Source organism: Ips typographus, linkage group LG10 (genome assembly GCF_016097725.1).
Source record: "Ips typographus isolate SLU linkage group LG10, UJ_Ityp_2.0, whole genome shotgun sequence".
Taxonomy (NCBI): domain Eukaryota; kingdom Metazoa; phylum Arthropoda; class Insecta; order Coleoptera; family Curculionidae; genus Ips; species Ips typographus.
The window spans coordinates 6,896,493-6,921,856 of NC_138431.1; the positions used below are offsets into that span (position 1 = coordinate 6,896,493).

The following is a 25,364-nucleotide window of genomic DNA, read 5'->3' on the forward strand; positions in this document are numbered from 1 at the left end:
AAGGGAAATTTGTTGAAATTACCAAAAATACCATTTTGTTATCTGACAGTGAATTCTTACCATTCTTAAGTAATTTCTAATGAATTCAATTCAAAGTCATTGAAATAAATTTCAAAAACTGGCAACACGGTTGTAAGTTAAGGCTTTTTTAACAGAATCACTCAAATTATCTAATTAAAAGAAGTAGTAAGCCATTAAAAGGCGCATCAGACAAGTTACGATGTAACTAACTCGTCTCACTTAGAAATCGTCCAAGGAACGTTAACAATTTGCTTATTAAGACCCATTAAAGAAACGTTTCTGATGACTAAATGAGGATAAATTACAGTTTTCCGTACTAAAATGCAACCCCGGGTGGCCTCTGGATTTTCTTACCCTAAACTGTAATGTAGAAATCTGTAGATATTGACTGTTCAGCCCTCTGGTGGACGTTTCAGGGGTTGCATCTTTTTCCAGCTAGATGTCACGTCAAATGATCGATGCTATAGTTGGTAATATGTTTCTTGTTTTGTAATTATGCTGGAAATTTGCGACGTAAAGACGGACAATGGCAGCGCCGCGAGGCTACGGCCCTTTCTGTAATCAATAATTCCCTTTGATGATGGTGAGCCCCGTAATGACATGCATTTTTTATTGGAATTTTAAATTGGGTCGTTGTTCGACCGCTTTTAGGGATGGAATTTATTCTGTCTGTCCAGGGGTTGTTTTAGTAGAGGAACAGAGTTTTATATTTGACTTGAGATTGAAAATCAAAGTATTTCAATAGTAATATTTCCTGTATCACTACGTTGAAATAATTTAGGACCGGTACTTTCAACTCTCAAGTTTCTATAGAAATCATCTTTGGAATAAAATTAATCTGAAGGGAAAGTACTGGCCCTTAATGTATTAAAATCTTGACATTTCAATATCCATTGAACAGCGCCTTTGCAACGTGTTCAGTTGATTAAGTAATTTTGCAATGTACAATAAATTCACATTGATGGTGCAATGAAGGAAACGGGAACAAGGCAAATCAGTTCAGTCGTCGCTTAGCGAAATCCGAGGAAAATGCAAAAACAATTAAAGAGGCGAACGTGAGGGGGGGGAGAAAGACTTGTTGCAATATCCCTGGATGCGCTGTACCCGGCAGTGAGCGGTAAATCGCAGAATCAATCCGTCAAATAGCGACATAACAAACGGCGGGGGCATTTTGCCCTCTCTATCTAACTAGTAACAGACCGACTATCGGAACTGTCCTCTTTACCCCGGCAATTTCATCATCGGCTATTAAATCGCGTCGCTTGCCGCCGTCGGCACGACCATTCCGCGATCTCGTATCTCCATATCCCGGTTTGTCCCGGTTATTTCAATCTCACCGTTGAGGTTAAATACGATTTTTTTCCAGTTCGAGAGAATATTTCGGGGTAAACGGGAAACGTCCACGTGCTTGTTCTCTGTCTGTTTTCATTCAACTCAAACAACAAAGGACGGGCTCAGCCATTTATATTGATTTTCTTCCCCGGTGATAAACTGGCGTATAAAAAACTTGTTGATCTCTCGTTGGCGATTGGCGCGCGGACAATCCTTTGTTTTCAATCCGTTTGAGAATGGATTTCCCGGACGAGCCTCTCAATTTGACCGTCAGGAAAATGCCGATAGCGATTGTGGCTCCTTTTTCCCGCTCCGAACCCTCAACGGACAAAATCCACGAAAACAACAACAACAACGAGGACAGTGAAAGTCCCGGCAAAGACTGTCCCCAAGACCTGTCACTTAAAGGACACAATCCGGAACCTCAATGTCTGGACTTGACCAAAAATACAAACCTAAACAAAAACTTGAACCCCAGAGAACAATTACGAAACTACCTGCTTAAAGGCGAGGAAGCCACCACAAACAACTCACTCAACAATCGCAACGTTTTCAAAGAAGACAAACAAATCCCCGACTTGTACTCCATCATGAACAGTCTTGACAATAAGTTTTTGACCGCCTGGTATGTCAATTCACTGATCCAAAACCAGTCACAACAGCAACCGGCCAATCCGTATTTGAACATCCCTCGACGACCCAGTTCGGTGTCCTCGTTCGAGAGCGGCAAATCGAACAGTCCCTCCTCGAATCGGATACTAAACAATCTACTCGAGAAAAAGCCGTACACCACCTACTCCTTCCCTAACGGGTTCGATGCCCTCATTAAAAACGAGGTCCAAGAGGATGACGTCCCCGAAAAACCCCATCCCCGGTGAGGTTCAACTCCCTCCAACCTCACAAATCACGTAATCGTTTCCAAACCCAACGAGTATATAGAGCGACTTTGTTGCAGGTCGCAGGACCACAAAAACAACGTGGACGGGAAAAACAACCAGGATAACGAGAAAAAGAAGCCCCACATCAAGAAACCCCTCAACGCCTTCATGCTGTACATGAAGGAGATGCGTGCCAAAGTGGTGGCGGAGTGCACCCTCAAAGAAAGCGCCGCCATCAATCAGATACTCGGCAGACGGGTAAGTTAGCGGTGTGTTCAGGTGCGTTTGGTGGTCTAAATGGTTCTTGTATGCGTGTGACAAGACTGTGAAGTGTGAGGAAAATGTTACGTTACGTGTTAATATGTACGATTTGGTGAAGGAGCCCATGTGGAACATTTTTTGTGTGCAGTATTGCGTTAAAGTTAAATCACAAACTGCCCACTGTTCTGATATTTACGAAGGCTTGTATTAATAATCGGTTCTTCAACGAACTTTTCTTGAGGCTACCTTGGCATCTAATAGTGCATTTCTTAAGGAAGTAATGGCCAAGGAGTACATTTGCTTTGGCAACATATCAAAAACAAAAAAAAGAAGAACTAGTGAGATAAGATCAAGACTAATGAAGAGGAATTTTTGTATCTTTGGTACTTTGTTTTGTTATTTTCTTTACAACACTAAAAAATTTAACATAGTTGGCAATCACCACTCGGAAGTGGATATGTATTTATAAATTAATTCTGTTATGCGACATGTGATATTATGGACACACAGTAACTATTGGCGTTTCAAGATAAGAGATACTCCCTCTGGTGATCAGTTTTGAAAACAGTTTCGGGCATTCGAGCTGTCATTTCTCCCTTTGTTTACATTGATTTTGGTTAGGAATTTGACACTGGTTTCATAAATATGAAGTGACAGTGTCATATTATGTTAGGTTAGGAACGGGTTGTCTTAACTTGAAACGCCAATTATTCAAATGTTTTGTTGGTAGAACGTAACTTAACATTTTCTTCGGGAGTGTCTGTTGTTGTTAGGTGGGGTGTAAATGTGTGAGACAGAGAGTGAAAATGAGTGGTTAAAGAAGGTATTGCGGTTTATTGGTAGTGGCACTCGCTAAGCCGCGAGGAACAGGCGAAATATTACGAGAAGGCGCGGCTCGAGCGCCAACTGCACATGCAGCTGTACCCGGGCTGGAGCGCACGGGACAATTACGGTTACGGCACCAAGAAGAAGAAGCGAAAGAAAGAGAGAGCTCCTATCGATTCGGGAGGTACATATCAAATACATTGTCATGCCGCACTCAAAATCAAATTAAAAAAAAAGAAAAAAAACGGGCAATCTGTGTGCGCCGAACTAATTTGCGACGTCGGCGCACACGGATCCACGCTAGGGATTTGTCGCTCTCTCTCTAACCGACGACGTGCATATGTGCGTGCAACACTGTTTGGTGGGGGGTGGGGGGCGTGCGCAGAATGGGTCGGCGTGGCCAGCGTGGTGGCTTACTTGCGCTTGCGGCTTCTTGGTGCCCGCCGACGCGACGATTCGACGCGACGACGACGTCAAGTTCTGTCTTTGTCTGTTTAGTGGCACGCGCTGGGTCGCGAAGAACAAGCGAAGTACTATGAGCTGGCGCGACGCGAACGGCAGCTGCACATGCAGCTCTATCCTGATTGGTCGTCCCGCGCCAACGCCACTCGCGGCAAGAAGAGGAAGCGTAAGCAAGACCCTCAAGACGGAGGTAGCCACCCGACTTTCACTTACTTCTATTCTCGCTACTACTTCCACACCAACACCTATTTTAGTGTAATTCAATGTGTCAAAATTGTTAGGGTAGCGGGAGTAATTGTAAGTTGTGAGCCATCCTTTATTCTATACTGTTATCTTATTTTACATCTATATATTGCATGTTATTTTTGGGGTAAATCGGTTGGCCGGCCAGGACCTATTCTGCTCAAACAAATGCAGACTTTCTTTTATTATAATTTGGAATCGGCGTATGCACGTTTGTCGGAAACCTGCATGTCCTGACGACCCCCTCTTTATTGTCATGTTTATTTGTAGCCATTTATTTATTTCAAATTGGAGAAGGCGGGGTTGTTGTTACACAAAAACCTTACAATGATACCGGTAGTAATTTTGCAATTAATTAGTTTTGGATCATTGTAAGGCGGTTAAGGACTTTTAGAGGAGAGTTACACAGATCTGCGCGTTTTTAAGCATGTTATTATTTTTGTGTTGTTCCCATCTAGTTTTATTTTGAACAATATTTAAAGGTGATAGGTAGATATTCTTCGTACAGCATGCTTCATCACACAGTGCAACACAGTTTTCAATTCAATTTTTTTTCTCTAAAACAGGTAACAGCATGAAAAAGTGCCGAGCCAGGTATGGTTTGGATCAGCAGAGTCAATGGTGCAAACCTTGCAGGTTAGTACACGAATTGCATTTGTTGCTTAGTAGTTTTTTACTTTCAGGTTGTTTTCCCGTGTTTTTTTATGTTTAAGCATGCGTTAAGTCCGACCGTGAGCACTTATTTATAATAGTGTCTGAAATGTTCACTGCGATTATATTGTATGGGTTTTGGTATCAAAGCTAAAAGTGGTTTGTTTCTAGCTTGTGATTGGTCAAGGCTAAGTAGTACCCTACCCATATAGTACTGTCGTTGTGAATGTAGGTAGTCAGTTGGTGTTTTCTTATCTATGTGGAAAGACTTTTCCTGTTTTTTTCTTTAATTCTTGTATTAATTGATTTGCGGAAGGCACTAGGCTTATAAAAGGGATCAAGTTGTCCGTACCGTGGATCAGTGTTTTCACAATCAGAAAATGTGTCTTCCCACACAGACAATAAAAAACCTAAAAGGAGAGACTTAGATATTGTGCACCATACACTGCTGTCGTAGCTTTTTTTCTAAAAGAAAAGTACAATTGTTAAAACTCTGTGCAAGGGGCCGGATTACTCTTACTTTTAGACACATTTTCTGATGTTACATGCACTTTATCTACGTATTCAGTATGTTATATTTGTTATATACTAGTTTATCTTTGAATTCCCCTATTCGTTTATTATTAATTTATGAATCTGTGGCAGTATCTAGTCCAGCTTCAGTTTACCTTTATAGATTCTAATTTTGATATGCATCACTTTATGACTGTTATTTATTTTTTGTTTATGACTTTGAGTGAGAAATACCAGAGCCCCTTTGTACATTTTTAACGATTGTTTAGTCCGGAAAACAGCGGGGGCGCCACGTCAGCGATCCAGGGGAGTCTGCTGCACCTGGGGGCCGCAGCTACGACGCAGTCGTCTCAAGAACCGACTTACGTCAATCTATAGCATAACGTTGGTTAGTTAACAGCAGTGTTGGTGTTCAATGTTCATAGTTACACCTTTGTTTTCCTGTGTTTTTATTTTATTTTTTTATAACCAGTCGGTTTTTTTTTTAGTTTTAATGTTGATTTTATGAAAGTTGGGTGCAACCACTTTGGACCACATTAAGTAATCACCAGTTTTCATTACTGGAACGACATTAACTGGGACGTCATATTGAAATTCATTTATGTCTTGGTTACCGACAGATTGAGGAAAAGTTCTTGGTATTGCCCCGTGTTAGTGCAAAAATGTGGATTTTGTTTATGAATGAATTATCAATATCTTTTTTATGAAAGTATCACATAAAATATACTAAAATGTATATGCATTGCACAATGTAATGACAATATACTACTTACTTCGAAAACAGAAATTCGTAAATAACATACGTTAGTGACGTCAAATCTCCATCTTGCCCAGTTCACATGTAATAGAAAAGAAACGACAATTATTACGTTACTGTCAGCAGCTCTGGTGTTGATTTCATAATGTGTTATAAAGTGGCACCTGACTGAATATAAAGACAACATTGTAGCTTATCGAATTATTTGGTCCGCCATTTTGTCGATAATTTAAACAGCATGGATGACCCGTTACAAGCAGTCACACGTTTTACAACAGCCGACTACAGCATGCCGATTTTTTTGTTTTTCGAATATTTAACCATTCCGCATGATTGTATGATTTTTTTTTTACTTTCATTAATGTCATTGTTTTATGAATAACCTAACCTGAAATGATTGCAGACGCAAGAAAAAGTGCATACGCTACATGGAATCCGGCGAGAGCAACGACGGTAACCAATCCGACGACAATCTAGGCAGCTGCGGCAGCATGGGTGACGCTAACACGCCCCCTGATGACGACACCGAGAGTATCAACCAATCAATGTCGAGTCCAGGAGGTCTCAGCGCTCTCAGTAGTCTGACGAGTCCGGGTGGTATGGTGATGCCTAGTCCCTCAACGAGCGTAGCGAGTCCCTCTGTGAGTGTGGCGAGTCCGTACGTGATGCTGCAAAGTCCATTGACGCCGCACGACACGTTTGACGTAAAATTGCCCCCGCCACAGTTGCACCATCCCTCGCCCCGGAACCCTGTCGGGACGAATCCTCATGACATTAACAATCCGCTGAGTGTCAACCAGTTGACGGGTCAGTGTGTGCGCAGTGACTCAACAGAAACGAACGGTAACAAGGAGACTGCGCGTTCGATAATCAGTGTCACGTAGCCACGGTTTAGATGGCTCCCGGACGAGCCGCCTGTGATCTTTATTAATGTTAAAATTGCCGTCGTTGATCGCCCCCAGGGGCCATCTGCGTCGATCGATCTCATCGTCGTAGTCGCCGGACTAAGTTCAAGTCGCTAGCGAAGCGATTCCACTTTTTTATTACTACTATGTAACATAAATGTCATTTGCCAAAACCACCTCTACTACTCTACTAATAGTGTATAGCGTTTTTTTCTTTAAGAATTTACAAAAATAATTTTTTTTTACTTTAAAAAAAATATCAGACTACCACAGAGTAATTGAAATTTACAAGTGTACAAACCGTTCATACCGTTTCAATCACACAAAGAGACGAACCCTAAGTTCACATGAGTAGCCTTTTTCTGGGGTTTTAGGAAATATCCACAAGAGGGCGTACAGCAAAGGCAGCTGCATTTACTAGTTACAACTTTGACTTTTTTACTTCCTCTCTTGAAATAAAGAGGTGGAGATAAGTACAAATCTGCTTAAAAGAAACTGTGATAAGTTCGAAACTTGTTGTCGTAGAGCATTGAATTTGACACTATTGAAAATAGCAGTTTCTCTATAAGATACTCTATAAATGATTGTCTAAAATTGTCTCCTTTTATCCACAGGGTTTTACAAAGTCCTACTATTTTATCGCCTAATTCAAAAAAGTCAAATGCAACCTATAACGTTGATTAGCGTCAAAACGAAGAAAACTAAATACTTCAGAAAAGAGCAAACACCTCAACTTAAAGTTGTTAGAACGCCCTCTTGTGGACATTTTCCGATTTTTTTACGCTTCTGTTTATAACAAAGTTTTCCCTGTACACTTTACAAGTTAAATACGCCAATTTGGATGACTCTGTGGTACAAGCAAGGTTTCTAAACTTAGGAAGTCGTAACTTTAGACAACAACGAGGGAAATGTTCAATGTTAAATACCAGAAAGCTAGAAATTCATTGAATTTTTTCTTTTATTGTACCATTTTCGTTGGTGATACAATCAAGCTTTGCTCATTAGTTTTGTAAATTGTTAAGAGAAAAGAAAGAAAACTCTTGTAATTACTATGTATATAGCCAAAAATGTTATATATATATTATATATAAAAAATATCTAGTTCCCTATAATACTTTTTGTAAAATGTATTTTTTTGAACTTTTGAAATTTTATTTGTTATTTTTGTGTGCAAAAGGCGCGCGTTGCGTCCTCTGTCACCTTTTCGAGTGCTGAATTGCAATATACACGCAAATTTTTTCTTTAGTAGATTTTAAGTTTGTTTACGCATCACAGTAGTAAACCGGAGCCATCGTTAACTTAATTTTTCCTAAATGAAATGAAATATGTGATATTTTATACTATTTACTAATACCCTTACATATTATTGTACGTTTTAATTTTTTTTTTGTTTGGCTTCCTCAGGTTATGTGCATTTAATTGCGTATGAATCAACTCGCAAATCGAATGTATTATAAATTTGTTTAAGTTTTTTGGGCGAGCGACCTGTTATTGTTTTCGCAAAAATGTGCAATAACCATTGACAAAAATCGTTCAACTGAATGTAAATGGACAGGTCACTGGTCCGAATTTTTCACGTCGTTAATTGTCGCACAATGTCCAAGAGGATTTCAATGAGTACTATATCTGATTTTTTTAATCTTGACGATGGTGAACGCGCTTTTATATTTGTTTGTACCTAATCAAGTTAAGAATAACGAAAAAAATATGCAGTGCGTCTCTAAAAAATATATAATGAATCAAATGCATTTAAAAAACTTGCTTGGTCTACCAGAAACACACAATAGTCTGTCAACGAAATCACTCTTGGAATTGTTCAATTTGCCCCTGTGATCGTCCCTATAATTTTAAAATGCTTCTCGTATATTGACAAATTATTATTTTAAATAAATAATGAATATATCAATATACGTGGGTGTTAAGTAAAAACAAATATTGTGCCATATCGCTTGGGACGGCGCGAAACGGTGCAAACGAAACGCCCCCACGACTGCCCTTAGTTTAATAAATTTTATTCGTTTTAAGACGTTCTGTTTCGTTTCGTCTGGATCAGTGCAATTGTAAATGTCTGTTTCTCATCCGATTACCGAAGAAGCTTACCGTTATTTTTAAATAAGGTGCGATTCTTCGGCGATAGACGCGTCCACCGTGACGCTAGCTCGACCTTAAGAGTTAAATTAAAATATACATATATAAATAAAACTAGAATATAAACTATTTAGATGTTAATATGGTCTTTGTAAGTAGAATCTGTTCGTAACACCGTCTAGGTTAGGAATCATTCAATACAGAAACCTTTTCGAAAGTGATCAATGTTGTTTTATGTTCCTCTATATTACGGTAAGAAATGTTTTTTACGACCTCTAACGGCTAATGCAGACAATCAGTCTTCTAAATTTTTTTTCCCGTGAGTGGTGCCATCTGGTCGTGATCACTCAAAGTCGCTTCCCCTAATATACAGTTTCCTGTAAATATTGATCGCCATCTATTGACTGCGCGCCTTATTACATGGGACAAAATTACCCTGTCCTGGTTTACTGGTAAATGCTTTTGTTGAGTCTTGGAAATATGGTATGAATGTAACCGAACTACAGGGACACTACAGTAAAAAAAAAAACATTTTGTTTTACTCGGCGCTAAGTTGACACATATATAACAAATATACTTTATATAATTACTAACTAACATATACATACAATGTACAAAAAGTAAAGCTACACAGTTTATATACCGTTTAAAATTAGGCGAGAATACTTTTTTAGGCGTGGCAATCGTAACTTATGGCACCAATAAGATAGCTGGAACACACCCTGTATTTTAAAAGATTTAGAGTGCGTTCGGAAGAATTAGTTAGAAAAATGTCGGGTCACCTGTCAAAGTCAAAAGAAAATTCCCGCTAGCAAAAGTTTGAGTATCAGAAACTTCGTTTTTTCCTCTACACACGTAACTTGAAGTCCACATGTGCAATTGCGTAAATGACATGCACTGTACGTAGTTTCAGCAAATTTTGTAAGCTTATTTCATTTTTCAATGAGATTGTCGTTTAAAGTACAATTTTCAGCACGATCACGTGATCGTTTTAAAATTTAACTGTCACGTGAGATTCAAAACTTTTGTTGGATTATTGCTCTACCGTTTTTCGATGATAAAAATTCAACTATCGGCAATATTTCTGTCTATACATAAACAAACTAATTCATATACACTAAAAGCTACAATCACAATTAACCACCAAGGCACAAATGTCACATTTAACACAGTCGTGACTTAATATTTTAATACTAATCTGAACACTTTCCATACCTTGGAGAAGTCAGATTCGGTTTTCTGTCACTGTCAGCGTGTACCATTCTGGTACCGGTCAAAACTAGTCGTGATCCAACACGAGTAGCGGATTCGTTTTGCCTAATCTTTGATTCAATGAAACCGTCGGTGGACCACCTGGAAAATATCCATTCCTCTAGATTACCAAAGATTAGAGTGACATTTCTACTTACCAGGAATACGTAAACATTCCCGCCATTCGGTCAGACTGATTTGTTTGTCTTTGTTGCTGTCGCAGTAACGGGGCAGCTTTTTCCCGCATTTTTTCAACCCTTTCACTTGCGACACCATCTCCTTGAACGATTTCCATTCGGATCTTTCGAGGATTTTGTTCTTGTTCTTGTCTAACAGATTGAAACTGGCCAGTTCTGGATCGTTCTGTATTCTACCTGAAACGACACAAATTAAAATTGTCAAATTACTAATAGTAAAATAGTAAAATGTCGTTCTAACAGGTAGAGTTTAATTTACATTGACGCCATATTTCAAAATTATACATGATAAAATGATGATAGGAAGAGAGAACAATTGCAAATCAATGATCTAGACTTCTAGACAAAGATGGAGGTAATCTTTGTAAGTGGCATATTGTGTCAAAGTACCAGAACGAATGTGACGTCTTTTGACAATTGATAATTTTCTCAATATTTGTCTCGAACATTAATTTGCAATTTTGTTTTTAATCCTGTTGAAATTTCTATACTCCTCGATTTAAAAACGAGTAGGCTGTGCATATACGTCAATCATTTTGAGGCTCCATCAAGCGTGCTGGGCAAATTTGGTATTTGACAGTTCTTGTTCAATTACGTCATTGTAACGTCAAGTTTGCTGTCATGCGTCAACACAAGCACCGCCTACTAAAAATAAGTGTGTTTCATTTGAAAAACTTGACTTTCAGCCCTTTTTAGAATTGACTTTTCGAGGCCAATTTTCGACCACCCCGTATCGTAATATTCACGTTTTTCTGCACCCACTCTTGAAACCAACTTTGGTAAACACGACAAAGCACAAAAACCAAAATAAACCATTTTCTGAAATACTAATATTACAATTGTTTCAGGTATTGCAAATGTCAGATTTTACACAAAATTATAAATGTCTCAGAAACGGATAGAGGTAATGATACGACGTTATACACGATCATTTAAATTAAGCGAGATGGTATCTACTTTCAGAACAATCGGAAGTGCCACCCATTTTAAAAATATTTTAGATGAACAGAATTATGGTTTCTGTCTGTGCAGTTCCCGGAGGACCACCCTGTATCAAAAATTACGCAAAAATACCAACATTTTCATCAATTTCAGTTTTTTACTCTTCTGCTTGTTCCTATAAAAAAATCATTTTTGGAAAATAAAAAATCCGAAATTTAGCTTCGTGGAGTGTTATTTGACAGTTTCCAAAATTATGAGAGATTAAAATATGCTTCAAATAAACGTCACTAAAATTAAACACTTGCAATAATTTAGAGTTTGATATCTACATGGAGTTTTATTTGACAGAGTTACCACCATTGCGAAAAAAAGAAAATTTTTTGCAATAGACAGTTACATGTCATAACTACCAAAAAACAAATCATGAAACTATAAAGTGCATAATAATATGATTTACACTGATTGATTTGCTTTTAATCAAGTTTTGTAATTTTATAGCTTCAATGAGTGGTATTTGACAGTTTCAGTTGAAATAAGCTCAAACTGTTCAATTTCTACTTATGGGCCTAGAAAGAAGCATTTAATCAGTTTTATAGCTTTATGGAGAAATTTTTTGGCAACTTTTGCTTGTGTAATCTTCTGACAATTTCTTCCATACCTGTATACTAACTAGTTATATGACGTACAAACTTACTCAAAAGATCAGCTGGATTTTTCAGGTTAAGGGTCTGTTTAACCTTGGTTTGAAAGAAGGGCAACAATTCCCGCAAAAAAACGATCCGTTTGTCATCAAGACAGCCCTTCATCGGTTGCAAGATCGGCTTCAGGATATTGCAGTTGGGTTGCGCGCCCTTTACCGAAGTACCCGAAATGGTGGTGCCGTCGTCTTCGTTAACGCACCAACAGTATCCGACAGAGCCGTAACATTGTATCTGACGAAAATTTAAATTGAACCAACCAATACAACAGTTTGAATTTTACCACCTTTTTGAAACGTCCGTCTGGTGTACATTCTGGAATATAGCTGGCGTTATGTATCACTTTTCCTTCAGTTAACGCTTCTTCCAAAGCCAATTTCCGGTCGGCGAAACAGCCGTGGCTGATTGGTTCCTCCGCTCCGCTTTCCTGTAAGTTATCTGTGTCGTCATCGCTGCCACTTTGCACTGTGCTCATCGAATCAGGACTCAGCCCTAAACAATGTTTCAGATTTAGAAATTTCTTCACATAAACCATGATTTTTGGCAATTTTTAACGGAGTGTATCTCCAAAATGCTTCAGTCAAGTTTGTGTGTTTTTCGGTAAAATTAGAGCCAGGAATAATTCATTTTGACTCACAGTCAGATATACAGGGTAAATAAAAAAAGTGCGACAAATTTCTTGAATTTCAATCTAATTCTGGTCCGTTCAGTCCGTTAAAAATAGCCACAAATTTAGCTGTATCGATCTTTTTCGCGTGCAGTTTACATAGAAAATTGAACTTACCCACTGGAAAACTTGTATCCGGAATCAAGGGCATGTCGTACTCTTCATTACCATCGTTGTCCGAGCTCTTATTGATGGCGTCAGCTGGAACGATCCATGGGAAAACACGCGAAAAAACTATTTAAGTTCAAAACACGGTAGGAGGGCCGTACGTTATGGCGTTAAAACGAACTACCCACAACTACAAAACGTCTAAAAACTACAGGTCAGGCTACTACTGGTACTACTAGAACTACAAAAGGGTCAAAATCGGTCAAGAAACGCTGCAAGATTAATCCAGTAACAAATTCTGTTTTTTCAAGTTAAATTCGTTAGAAGCAATTTGGAAAACAAATAAATTTCTCATATTATTTGGTTTGTTAATGAAGCACTCAAGTGGTTTAAGTCAACTACTCTTTAATGAACAGACAAGTGATTTAATTGGTTTTTTTCCGTCGACCATGTATTAACAACAGCTTTTTTTAATGGACGATAATGAATGCAAAATCGATCATTAATGAGTGCGCAATTGCATGATTTTCCAATTGTTTTATAGGCAACCAAATACGCTCATAGTATACTTCCATCCTTGGTTATATGTATTTAGCGACTGAACTAACTGTCACTGTCATTGTTAATAGTGACAATGATTTCGGTTTGCCATGTTGCGTATACAACTGACAATTACAATTAAACGTTTATTATAGACTACAGTCGACGGAAAAATGTTGTAACCAACTCTTATATTAATTGGCGTTTAATAATCTCAATTTTACTAATGCGTAAACCCAGTTTGAAACCATTTTTATTATTAATCGCTTTCATTAATACACTCCTTGATCAAATAACTATTAAAGTGTATTGAGGTTTTTAAAGTCCTCAGATTTTTGGTATGGCCGCATTAACCAACTGTCAAAATGCGTCATGTGTGCTCGTTCCAGAGAATTCAATTTGTATGCGCCCTCCGATTTTAACCCAACAAATTAAAAAAGATCAAAAATAATTACTGTTTTTTCCATCTCGTGGCAAACAATTTAGCCATTCCTCCAAGGTGATCACGTCGTTGAATTCGATCTCGCAGCTTTTGGGAAACATCCTGGCGCACTTTTTCGGCTTGATCGCCTTGGCCACCAGCCGTTTCAGGTCACGATACTCCCGTCTGTCCAGCTCGTTGTCCCGATTCACGTCCAAAACGCCAAACTTCCAGGACAGGACGTCTTCGTCCGTGCCGTTTCGTCGTAAATCGCGCACAAATTCCGACGTAAAACTGTCCAGCAGTCTTCTGTTGAATTCGCGCTTGTCCGGATTGCGACAGTTGCGATTTTTCAGCTTTTGACGTATAGGAGACCGAGTGATTTTTTTCTTGCCACCCCCACATCTGTCAAAAAATATTTTACGTCAGAACCTGTCACTGACAAAATAAGACTAGAGCCGCACTCGTTTTCAAGCTCCATAGAGCGAGCAGAGCGTTTTTGACGTCACGATGACGTAATTTGGCAAAACCATAGATTGACCAATTGTCAAACTACGTCATTGGGACGTCTAAAACTTCAGGCATTTCGTTAATTTTTCCTAGTTGATGACGTTTACCGTGAACGGAGTAATTAAAATTGGTTAAAAACGCATTGTTTTTAATAGAACCCAGTGAAAACTTTGTGTCGCAGGATCAGCCAAAACAAGAGAACTTGCTCTATATTCCACATAAAAACACCAACAGAAACACTTGAAAATCACGAATTATAAACAAAAATGATTAGAAACGTATTTTTAAAAAAATCAGGAAAAACTCCTTTAAAAACACTGATAAAATTTTAATGTTTTCTATGCGTCAGATTGTTTGACAGGCCATTCGATACGACAGAAACACAATAATTATACTTGTCCTTTTTTATAGCGTATAGAAAGAAGAGAGGAAACAGCCACCCTTTGTCAGTTTCTGATACAGCGCCAAAACTTTTCAAATACTGTATATCTGGTTGCCTAAACATTTCATCCAAATAGAAGACTAGTTACTGTTTATCAAACGCTCTGTCGGTGGATATTTGATTAAAATAGTATTAATTTTAATCACTATACCTTATAGGTTTGCTGCCTGGTTTAGTATTTTTGGGTTTAACCGTATTAGGAATGGGAAGCCCTTCTGGCGTGACACACCAACAATAATCGGTCTCTGGATGGCACTGACCTGGTTCGTATAATCCATTTCGCTTGCACCTGAAAGTTAAATGTTAAACAACAAAAAAAATAAAGAAAGAGAGGTACAAAATGTATATTGGATGTTCCAAACAAACCTTTGAATCTTTGTTTAAATTAAGTGTTCTTCTTAAAAATGTTAATACACTTGATAACGTACAGACGAAGCTGACAAATTTCTAGAGAAATCAGTGGCAAATTATCGTATTTGGTTTGATAACATGACGCACAATTTCGTTGTGACTCAAACGTCTGTTTGCAAGGACAAAATTACCTGGATTTAAACTGATACTGGGGAAAATCGAGGCTCAAATCTTGCCACTCCGTACAGGAACGTTGTCTTCGGCAAGGGCCCCGTTTTGCCAACGCCACGCCCTGATTTTTGCACCGCACCCGTTCCAACATGCACCGGTTCGGGTAAGTGAGACCGTCCGATCCGCATACCACTTTTTGGTTGTCCGATTTTTGGCATGCTTTCGGATTACATTCAGCCGTCTGAAATCAAAATTTCATTTAGTATAATAATAGTAAAAGTATTTAAAATGTTGATTTAGGACACCCAGGAGCTGGGCAATGATTTGAGTCACCCTGTACTAGTGAATAGAATTTTATTACAACATTGTATACGTTTGACTCCTACACGATGGAAGGGCCGCCGGTGGTCCCGACCAGGTGCGCATTCCACTATTGTGAACAGGTGGGCAACGTGGCGGCCATTGTGGTCAACACCTGTGACTTGTCACACCACTTACCTGCTAAGTGCAAGTCAAACATCAGGGTCGGACTGTAACAAAAACCCAGCAAAAAACGGGGATTCACACTTTTGATTTTGCGACAGCCGTCCAGAGTCAGAGTAAAATGATTTCGTACGGTTCAAGCCCCACAGGCAATCGAGAAGGATAATAAATTGGAAAGTCTGAAATGTCCCAGTTACGGCCCTGCCATTTGGGTCGAAAGCCGAAGACGTAAAGTCTGAGAAGGCTCTTCTTCTTCCCACCCTCGCGGCCTTCTTATCTTTAACCGTCCACTCTTCCAATCACAGGATCTCGCGGTTTTTAATTACAGTTGGCTTGAAAATATGAGTCGCTTTCGTTTTTCCTTTTTTTTTTTTCTTGGGGAGGGCTTTTGGCAGATTTACCGCGCGCGAATCTCGTATTTAAACGTCCCGCATCGATTACACGGCTGGACGGTTTCTTCCTTGAAGATTTGTTCATTATTAAGTGCGATAATTCATACCCAAACCCTCATAACTGACTCAATTTATTACAGCCTTTTTTAACGAGATAAATCTATTTTAGGCATGAATATTAGTTTGAAACGAACACGAAAATAACTAAATATCGATTATGTATACCTTTTGTTGTCTTAATGATGTGATTATTACTGGTCAAAGTAAAAAAAAAGTTATGAGGCTTATGGAAATAGCATTATACACTTTTTATGTCGGATGACGTACTACTTTTAGTGTATTTTGTATAAAATGAGTCAATTCTATGTAGGAATGATGTGTAATATACAAAAACTTTAACGTTAAAAAGAGAATTCTGTACCTGTGACCATTCGATACTCTCGTGGTTGGGTTAATATATTTTCACAAGATGTTTAACACTCTCTTCTTTCCGCGTCACAATAAACGGAGCACAATCCTATTTAACACTTTTAATAAACAATTTTAAACCACAGAAAACCAATAAATAATTGGTTTTGAGGTTATGTTTTTATGAACGCCGGTCGTCTGTCATTATTTGCGACGTTGCCAGTGTTTGCAAACTGACCAAACTAAACATATTTCTAATTAGTTTCTAATAGAACTAGAAAATCAATTGCAAACTGAGCTGCGCAGTATTTGCACTCATAAATACTTTTGAGCCCGTTTTCCCGACACATGTAAGTGGAGTTTAATGACGGCTTAGATAAGTTTAGTTTAGACTGTGACATTTTGTATGTAAACTGTTTCATTCAAATTTCAACCTTGCAAGTGTCGGGTGTCGGAACAGCGGGTATAATGATCGTTAAACTATTAAAAATTCCTTGAAAAAGCAGCTTGAAAAACAGAAGTAAAACACATAGGACAGAATGTCCGCCATTACTCACCACAAACCCCTTTCTGCAAACTCACATTTTCACCACTAGCTAAGACACTTATTTACTCGATAGATAAATAATCGATTATTTTAATCAATAACAATCACTGCATTCTCAATATTACTGATTTTATGTGTAAACTTTAATACAAAATTATCGCGTCACTTAGCAGACATTTTGAATAAATAGGCCTACTTAAAAAAACGTAGAATTTGTCAGTTGTCACTATTGAACCAATGAGGCCAATGGCGCGTTAGCCGTCAGTAGTCAGTGAAACAGTGAACAGAAAACTACATAGAGGTGACACCAGCTCTGATTGTAAATAACTATAAACTGTCCACCCAATAAACTAAAACGCAATTAATAGCCTGTATAAAGTAACATGTTGAATAATGAAGAGCGGCAAGTAACTGTTATACGCTGCAGGGGTTTCAATAAAGAGAATATAATTTTTTACGCCTGGAACTTGTAAACTGACCTTGCAACCTGTAAGTAATATGCTATAAACAACAAACCTGAAACTAGTATCCGTCGTGAAAATAAGAATTATGAAACTAGCGTGTTAAAGGAATAACGATGACCATATGGCTCTTCACACTACATGTTTAGCTCCAACAGTTCAACCGCTTTTATAAATCAATTAAGTTAACCAAGTCGGTGATTAGGTCAACGTATCACACAACTAGTTAAAATGCAAATTCCTATAAAATTTCTCGCCAATTAAATCAGATTGAAGCAGTGACCGCAAATCTAATTCCAGATCCCATTTATAAACACGTCGACTCTGGTCTAGCCCGTATAAATCATCAGTTCGTTCGTTTATTGTTTTAGGCCTTGTTTTTTTTTTCTTTTAGCCTAGTTCGTTGTTAAGAAATGACATCACGCCTTTTCCAACAGTTTGTCTGTAGTTTTGCATTATTCCCGACTGTCAGGTGGAGTAATAAAAATACAGTTAGTTGGGAGAAATTTAAGGGTGTGGTTATTGAACTGTTTGTACTTTTTGTAAGCCTAACTCAGAAATATTTGAACAAAAATCTACCTGTAATAATAGAAAAGTACAATCATTTTGTAGCGGGTAATCTGTGTCCCTTAAGGCCTCTCTCTTCATACCTCAGCCCTCGACTGGCACAGACAGCTTGGCACCATTAGGCCGATGATTCTAGGAAATCGATCAAGGGAACCACCGACCTATACGCCATATGGGCCGGGTACCCGACATCATGTTGCGTTATACGGGCCTTATCTCGCCGCTTATTATTTTTGTTGTGGGGTTTCGAATAAAAGTCGAACGTGTTCGTTGCCAATGCGGTTCCTTTCATCTTCTCTGTCGGGTTTCAATTCGATCCAGGTCAACCGAATGGAAATTTCTCATCCTATTGTTAAAGTTAACAGCCACTTAATCGGTGATTTTGTACCAGAGTAGGTTCTGCTGATCAAACTCACTCACACACCTAGTTTTTTTTTTCAAGATGTAGTTAAACACAGTTTGTGATTGGTCAAACATTGATTGATGCTTTTTCTTGATCAATTACAAACTAGGAACAGAGTGCTGTGATTTACGCATCAGTAGCACCATGTGGAACTACCATGAGTTAAAAAAACAAACTTCTTTGTGTCTGTTATGGTAGATAGCACTTGTGTCAATAATCAGCATTTTTAATTGGATCCGCTCACGATAATCGTATCAATATTTGCATACCGTTTGACCATCTTTAAATTCGTAGACCAAACAGTTGACTAAAATTAAAAGATTGATTGCTTTTGGCCAGATGGTTTTTCGGCTTTTCAGGGTCGAACGTACTTTAAATCAACGATATAATTACAAACAAATAAAGATGCAATATTAACGAACTGTTTATTTTTACTAAGGGATAATGGTTATTACACTTTTGGTGAAAGTTTCGTTCTCTTGTTCTTATTTGTCTAATCAAAAACAGAAATTAACACACAATCAGCTGCAATAAACACTCTGTTATTTAATTCGAATTTGTTATTGTTGTTACAGTTTTCATTCAAGCTGTTATGTCACAACTTGATTGCTTATTCAATATACATATACTGTTTCCATAACGCTGCACACATGTTTTACGACTAAATATATAACCAATTTGATGATAAACTTAATTACATAAGCAAATTTTGAGAACAAGAGATGAAGGATGGTAATTAATAAGGTAGATAACTCTTTAATCTCTATGCAAAGAAGAAAAAAATGGGAGAGACAAAGTCACTAACGATGGAATGCTGAATATCAGGGCTGGACTCCATTTTATATTATTCTGTTACAACTGTTAACTTCAACCCTTGCCAATCAGAAACGCTTTTTAGATGAGGCAAAACTTAAAAATCGAATTCCAGTTCAGTACTAACCTGCAGAAAAAGCAATTAAATATATGCAAAAGCGACAATATGCAAATTTGATATCTACAGCAGCTAACTGACCGCTATACGCCCCTCTATCTGGGCGAGAGGAAAAATAAAAGAACCAAGGACCACTTAAAACAAAAGAATTCTTTGTGGGAACCAGACCTGTTAAATGGAGTTTTTTTGCTCGTTCTTTAAGAATTTCGAAAACGGTTAGAAAACTATCAGTTTTTGAATGTCCAATGCTGGAACACTCCAAATCTCAATAGGTCTGTTCGCAGAAGAAAGAAAATCAAAGAAATGTTGGATGTATAGAGTTTTAACCAAGATTCGAGACAACTAAGGCTGTAATTGGTTAAATATAGTCATGTGACCGTAACATTTCCTGACTTTCTAGCCAATATTTCTGGGACTACTAGTTGGCAATTCTCTCTAGGAACAGACCTAATGAATCACAGCACACTCTGTTATATATCGTAGTTTGTGATTGGTCAAAAAAAGCAGCAAGCTGAAAATTTAGGTTTTTTACCAAACTCTGTGGCCGCATTCGTTTTCACGCTCCATGGAGATAGCAGAGCGTTTTTGACGTCACGATGACGTAATTTGGAAAAACCATAATTTGACCAACTGTCAAATTACGTCATTGTGACGTCAAAAACGTTCTGCTCGCGCCATGGAGCTTGAAAACGAATGCGGCCTCTGTATTTAAAGTTGTCACTGTCAAAAATGTAAGACGTTCACAGTAATAGTATTGAATATGTTAAAAAACATCTTTTTTTGAAGCAAACTATAAAAACTATAAAACTATAATAGCTAAAACTGTTAAAATAGTCAGAAACAATAATTGAGGTTGTCAAGAACCATCAATCTGAACTAACTGTCACAGACAATTTCTCAAACAAATTTGAATTAATATTTTACATTAATATACTCATAATTACAAAACTCATCAGTAGTTCCCAAAATGTCATCACTACATCTACAAACTTTGTAAAATTAGCCTGAACACGCAGAGCAGTCCTCAACTCTACGCCACTGTAATATACCACCAGGTAAAACACGGCAAATACCAAGAAAATCAATTATTATCGATCTGTTTAAGTACTTCTTCTTGCAACTACGTGAGTCATTTAAAGCGTCATTTTAAACAACTAAATTGAACCCTTAAAGCTTACCTCTTCGGACTGAGCCAGCGTAAAGACACCGCCACAAACGAGTAGAAAACAGAAACTCCTGAACCGCATCTTATTAAACCTGCCGGTGCTCAATTGAACATAGTCGTACCAGAAAAAGCGTGAAACAGTAAAATCGCACCGGAAGAAAAAACACAGATCCGTACGCCCGCAGTACCGAAGACAATCTGTTATGAAGGGGCCCCCGTAAACCCGAAGCGGTCTGCGTTCGAACCAAGTACGACTGCGGTCCGCACCAAACTGCGTTTGTTACGATGAGAGTTATCTGTTTTCTTTGTCGAAAATTAGTGCGGGGTCAAGTGGGGTGGTACCAGTTTGGTTAGGTTCGAAAGTGGATGCGGAATACCACCAGACCAACGACTAAGCGCACTGAGCAGTACCCAAATATTGTGCATCACAATTATTATTGTTACCTGAAGTTAGCTTAGCGGGTAAATGATAAAACAACTCGTAAATTACTGTCTTTAACGTGGTGGAAGTACTGTTAGGGTACGTAGGAGTCAGTGGCGTGTCACACGGAAATTTTCACCCTGCTGAAACACTCTGGGACACGTCCGAACGATCAGCACATTCATGATCACTTTCGAAACGCCGCGATAAGTTAATTGCCGTATTAATTACATAAATTCTCAAATGCTCGTGTTCGCGAGATTAATCGTTTAATAGGCGCCATAATATTCATTTATTTACGTATCAATTTGCGACCAAACGGTAATTAGTATGCCGTTAAACGAGCCTCGCATTAGAAGGAGAAAAAAACGAACTTTGATATTCAGATGGCGTTTTTCTGAAATTGCTTTGACCGAGATTATATTTGTTTTATCTTATTATTAGTTATCTGTCATCAAATTTCTGTTTTTCTTTTGTAGATAACATCCACGAACAAATCACCAATTAATACAACATTTTATTGTTTACTCTTTTTAGTTTCAGGTTCCCCAGTATCCTCGTCCCCCCCTTGCCCTGAAGCAGACGAGTATATGGTGTTAGGCTGGGTTTTGGCATAAGCTGGTGCTATCCAATAAGGATTCTCAGCCGCGTCTTTTGCGTATTTCAAAATAGCTTCCCTGGGATCCTGATCGTCGTCCACGCGTTTGCTCAACCCCAAATTCCGTATCACGTAGCTGCTTAACGTGCCGCCACTGGACGCCACTCTACCACCTGAATTTAGTTTTTTTTTTTCATTAATCAGTCCAAAATTAATACTCTGACTTACCTTGTCCTGAAGTTATAGGCAAATCGGGACGTTTGGACTTGACCGGATCCAGTCTGTCTTTTTCCATTTGTTTCCTACTGGTTTTGCGTCTTTCCTGTCTGAACAGTGGCAGCGCATGCGGGGTAATCACTTGCTGGCTGCTAACCACTTCTGAGTGTTGAGCTTTTCTGTGCAACTTAACCGGTGTGAAATTAGCAACAAATTCCAGTGAAATAATTGAATAGTTACCTTGACAACGCACAACGTAACTCCACGCATACTTTTGCGTTCATCGTAGAAACACTTGATGGCACCGTTGCCAGTTCCAACAAAAATCTGATTCAACTTGGAGTGCCAGTTGATTTTTATCGTGTGACTTTCCGCTACCGGCACAGCTTTTACCAAATTAAAAGTGCTGGTTTCGTAGAAGTGAATGTAACCAGTGGTTTCTCCTGGAATTTAATGATACAATTTGACAACAGTGTTATTAGGTGCTGTTATTAATTATTACCTTTGCGCAGTGACATGGCTGTGACCACCAAAGCGTCATTAGGGCTGAAAATTGCGTCAGTAGTGTCGTAACGCGCAAACAAGTCCCCCTTTGAGTGCACCGCCTTCTTGAAATTCCTCAAATCCCACAATTTCAACGTCTCATCCAAACTTCTGGTTAGTAAATGGTCACCAACATGCGAATACGCTATACTGGATATTTCCGCTGGTTCGTGGGCTTTCCGCACTTGACTAGCAGGTGCCACTGAGCTTTTCCTACAAGCTTACCAGTTAGTGACTGCAAATATTATTGTGGTAAAACCAACCTAAAATCCCATAACTGTATAGAACCATCAGAACAACCACAGGCAATCACTTTTCCTTCATAATTGTAACAAACCGCAGTTGGTGAGGTCTTCAAACCATTTTGCGCTCGACACTTGATAATCTGTTTATGCGATTTACCCTCGCGCCAAAAATCCCAAGTTCGTACAGTACCGTCAGCGCTAGTGGTCAAAAACTCTTCCTTTACTTGCGGATTGTAGGAACCGGCTAACAAAGTCCCAGTATGTCCTTTAGTACGGGCCATGTCTGTAATATACATGTCGCCCTTGATGGTTTCCAATTTTTCAAAGCCGTCCCTGTCAATCACTTTCGCCTGACTGGCTCCAGAGATTACCAACAAAAGATCTCCAGTGTTGGAGTAATGCAAGGAACGGATCGGGTGATTTTCGGCTGGTTGCAGTGTGCGAAAACTGCGCAAGCTGGAGTCCATCCCCGCGAAATCCCAAAAACTAACCTCATAATCCACTGATCCTAAATTGTACAACCACCAACTTAACTGCAGAAAGGCACAATATTTAATACAAAGTTTACCTGAAGCTAAACGTGCTCCACTAGGATCCACTGTCAAAGCAGCGACTGCCTTGTTGCCATGCCTCATACTAGTGTTGGCCTGTAAAGGCATAAAGTGCCGATCGGCACTCACATCCTCCTCATTATCACTTTCAGCATCACTATCACTATTACTTGATTTTTTCGGATTTGGTGTTTTGGTGTTGTTGAAACTTTGGGGCAATGGTGGACCAATAAATTCCTCTTCATCCTCACTGGAACCTTCCTCAATGTTTTTCTTAGTCAATTCGTCTTCTTCCGGTTTTTTCGTGATTTGCCTTGCTGTTTCCTTCACTTGGTTCATCATTTCCTGTTAATTATGCATGAGTTTTTCTGGTTTTTCATTACAATTTGCTGTAGCAAAACTAATGAAACCTGTGCATGATGTATAAACTATTCAAGTTTTAAATAGTTACTTTAGATTATACATTTTTAAACTAATTTTATTGTAAATACACTCCCTTATGGATATTAAATTAAAATAGTTCACTCACTTGTATATCGAATGTTTTGGCTTTTTTGCCAAATCCTGAGATGCCCATTACGGTTTTCATTTCTTGAGTCTCGTGGTCGTCCGCCAACGTTTCCATGGCTTTTGGGGGCCCGAAGGTCCCAATCGTCCCCGTTGCTTCGATCGACTCGGCACTCTTGCCAAAGTCCTTACTTATCTTTCCGAAAGATATTTTCTTCATCTTTACTTTTAGATACACTGTCAGGTATTTATTATTGATACCCTTTTAAATAATTATTTATGTTTACAAATTTAAAAAACAAAACATACATAAATAAATGAGGTTAAGTATTTGATCAGTCAACTGTCGAAAAAGTAAATGACATTTGACTTTTTTAGGTTTAGTTTTGTCTGTCACTCTCGCAAAAATGCAAACTTGGTAGGTTAGACAGAGACAGCTAAAGTTCGATAAATAGATGGTGAGTGCTGTAGTTTGTCATGTTTTGTAAGGTTATATCTCGGGTTTTTTGAGTCGTTTGTATTCAAACTTTTGGATGGAAATATTTAAATAAAAAATACAGCCCAGTTAGTAAGTATTGAGTATTTTGGAATGGGGCAATGAAGACACAACGGTAAGTGATCAATTCTTCAAATCAATGTAATTTATTTGTGAAAATACAGACGCGGTGCGCAACAAAATGGCGGATTGCGTTCATTGTATAAATAAATCAAATCTTTTTACAACAGTTATATTAAATATTATTTACAGTCTTTCAAATTGTAATGATATGTAATACTGGTTGTGTTTGAAATTGAAAACAATTCATTTGCCTTTAACTGAGTGATTTGTAATCCAATTTACCCCATCACAGGGCAATTCACTTAACACAAAAGGGCTTAACCATACAAATTTCCAGTTGTTTCCTAGCACACATTTTAAGTTCCAAAGCTTTCCCTGATCATATATACTAAGTTTTTCATTTCTCTCATGTGTTACTAAACCATTTAGTATAAGTTTCAAGTGATACACTAGCAAAACTCCTGTAAATAAACAGCCTAAAGTCACTATAATTATGAAAGTCACATAAAGCTGGTTCTCAGTCCACTCAAGAAACAGTGTTGCAAAAGGAAACACTATTTTCACAATAGACAGCCAGGAATCAAACCTAATGTATGTGTACACAAACCTCAAATTGAAAAATGTAGAGTACACAGTGGCCACAAACAAATAAAATACAAACACCAAGAAAAACCTGTGATTGTGGTGGCCAATGCAGCAACTAGTGAACATACAGTGATGGTCGCGTTTTAAAATGCAAACGTCACAAGTGGGACAATGCCATGATCGAGGCGGGGCGAGCGTTACGCATACACTACACAGTCTCCAGTTGGGGGCCCCATCTGATTGCAAAATAACCCGGTTGATGCTTGTGTCAGTCAGTATGATTGCAATCAAGTTGGAGGTTACGTTGAAAAGGATAAAATTGCCGGTTACAAAGTGGAACAAGTAGGCGAAGCCCCAGGGCTGATGGAACTTGGGGAGAACTACCCACAACTCAAAGTAATAAATCGCCGGTATTATCAGGAACAAAAATGTGGTCACTAAAGCGTCACTGATTGATTTAGGGTAGATTTTTCGTCTTAATTTCATGTTTGAGTACTGTTTTTATTCAGTAGTTATGCAGTGTTAGTCAGCTGACAAAGCAAGGTTAG

General features: G+C 38.4%; 4 protein-coding genes across 19 annotated transcripts in view; 1 reads left to right on the forward strand and 3 right to left on the reverse strand.

The window, feature by feature from the left end:
- The window catches only part of LOC145734448 (protein pangolin, isoforms A/H/I/S-like), a 78,881-nt gene extending 69,724 nt beyond the window's left edge, over positions 1 to 9,157 (forward strand). For 4 of the 12 annotated variants that reach the window (XM_081987812.1, XM_081987814.1, XM_081987816.1 and 1 more), the window contains 4 exons: positions 2,309 to 2,489; positions 3,336 to 3,501; positions 4,589 to 4,658; positions 6,347 to 9,157. In XM_081987812.1, the coding sequence (XP_081843938.1) occupies positions 2,309 to 2,489; positions 3,336 to 3,501; positions 4,589 to 4,658; positions 6,347 to 6,827 (898 nt within the window). In that variant the 3' untranslated portion in view covers positions 6,828 to 9,157. Of the gene's footprint in view, positions 1 to 897; positions 2,228 to 2,308; positions 2,490 to 3,335; positions 3,502 to 3,815; positions 3,970 to 4,588; positions 4,659 to 5,455; positions 5,575 to 6,346 lie in introns of those variants that run through there. The other 8 variants (XM_081987813.1, XM_081987817.1, XR_014179427.1 and 5 more) reach the window with 7 other exon arrangements.
- Positions 9,158 to 9,467: 310 nt separating this feature from the next.
- On the reverse strand, positions 9,468 to 20,741 carry magu (SPARC related modular calcium binding-like protein magu). Of its 4 annotated transcripts, none has more exons than XM_081987829.1 (9): positions 20,605 to 20,741; positions 15,255 to 15,475; positions 14,864 to 15,001; positions 13,795 to 14,165; positions 12,809 to 12,892; positions 12,311 to 12,516; positions 12,021 to 12,258; positions 10,346 to 10,561; positions 9,468 to 10,289 (listed from the first exon to the last, which is right to left on the reverse strand). In XM_081987829.1, exons 1-9 carry the CDS (start codon positions 20,671 to 20,673, stop codon positions 10,216 to 10,218), a joined length of 1,617 nt encoding a protein of 538 aa, XP_081843955.1. In that variant the 5' UTR covers positions 20,674 to 20,741; the 3' UTR covers positions 9,468 to 10,215. The 4 variants fall into 4 exon arrangements, with proteins under 4 accessions (XP_081843955.1, XP_081843954.1, XP_081843956.1 ...); XM_081987828.1 differs by having other exon boundaries at positions 12,809 to 12,925; XM_081987830.1 differs by lacking the exon at positions 20,605 to 20,741 and adding an exon at positions 17,075 to 17,230 and having other exon boundaries at positions 12,809 to 12,925.
- LOC145734443 (gastrulation defective protein 1 homolog) lies at positions 18,902 to 23,992 on the reverse strand. 2 transcript variants are annotated; one of them, XR_014179426.1, is made up of 8 exons: positions 23,695 to 23,992; positions 23,183 to 23,510; positions 22,633 to 23,122; positions 22,329 to 22,582; positions 22,067 to 22,269; positions 21,839 to 22,013; positions 20,127 to 21,783; positions 18,902 to 19,962 (listed from the first exon to the last, which is right to left on the reverse strand). XR_014179426.1 is itself a non-coding variant. In XM_081987806.1 (7 exons), exons 1-7 carry the CDS (start codon positions 23,890 to 23,892, stop codon positions 21,530 to 21,532), a joined length of 1,902 nt encoding a protein of 633 aa, XP_081843932.1. In that variant the 5' UTR covers positions 23,893 to 23,992; the 3' UTR covers positions 18,902 to 21,529. The 2 variants fall into 2 exon arrangements, 1 of the variants encoding a protein (XP_081843932.1); XM_081987806.1 differs by having other exon boundaries at positions 18,902 to 21,783.
- A 303-nt stretch (positions 23,993 to 24,295) lies between these two features.
- LOC145734494 (putative palmitoyltransferase ZDHHC24) lies at positions 24,296 to 25,353 on the reverse strand. Its single transcript, XM_081987907.1, has one exon. The coding sequence runs from the start codon at positions 25,300 to 25,302 to the stop codon at positions 24,475 to 24,477; it is 828 nt and encodes a 275-aa protein (XP_081844033.1). The 5' UTR covers positions 25,303 to 25,353; the 3' UTR covers positions 24,296 to 24,474.
- Between the last annotated feature and the right edge of the window lie 11 nt (positions 25,354 to 25,364).

Excerpts from the sequence above, each read along its gene's own strand:
- LOC145734443 (XM_081987806.1), bottom strand. The coding sequence starts at position 23,892 with ATGAAGAAAATATCTTTCGGAAAGATAAGTAAGGACTTTGGCAAGAGT. Across the intron at positions 22,583-22,632 it reads ATACAGTTATGGGATTTTAG|GAAAAGCTCAGTGGCACCTG; the intron begins GTTGGTTTTACC and ends GTAAGCTTGTAG. Across the intron at positions 21,784-21,838 it reads GCCTATAACTTCAGGACAAG|GTGGTAGAGTGGCGTCCAGT; the intron begins GTAAGTCAGAGT and ends AACTAAATTCAG.
- LOC145734494 (XM_081987907.1), bottom strand. The coding sequence starts at position 25,302 with ATGAAATTAAGACGAAAAATCTACCCTAAATCAATCAGTGACGCTTTA.
- magu (XM_081987828.1), bottom strand. The coding sequence starts at position 20,673 with ATGCGGTTCAGGAGTTTCTGTTTTCTACTCGTTTGTGGCGGTGTCTTT. Across the intron at positions 12,926-13,794 it reads GCCACGAGATGGAAAAAACA|TTTTTTCGCGTGTTTTCCCA; the intron begins GTAATTATTTTT and ends GAACTTAAATAG. Across the intron at positions 12,259-12,310 it reads CAGACGGACGTTTCAAAAAG|ATACAATGTTACGGCTCTGT; the intron begins GTGGTAAAATTC and ends AATTTTCGTCAG.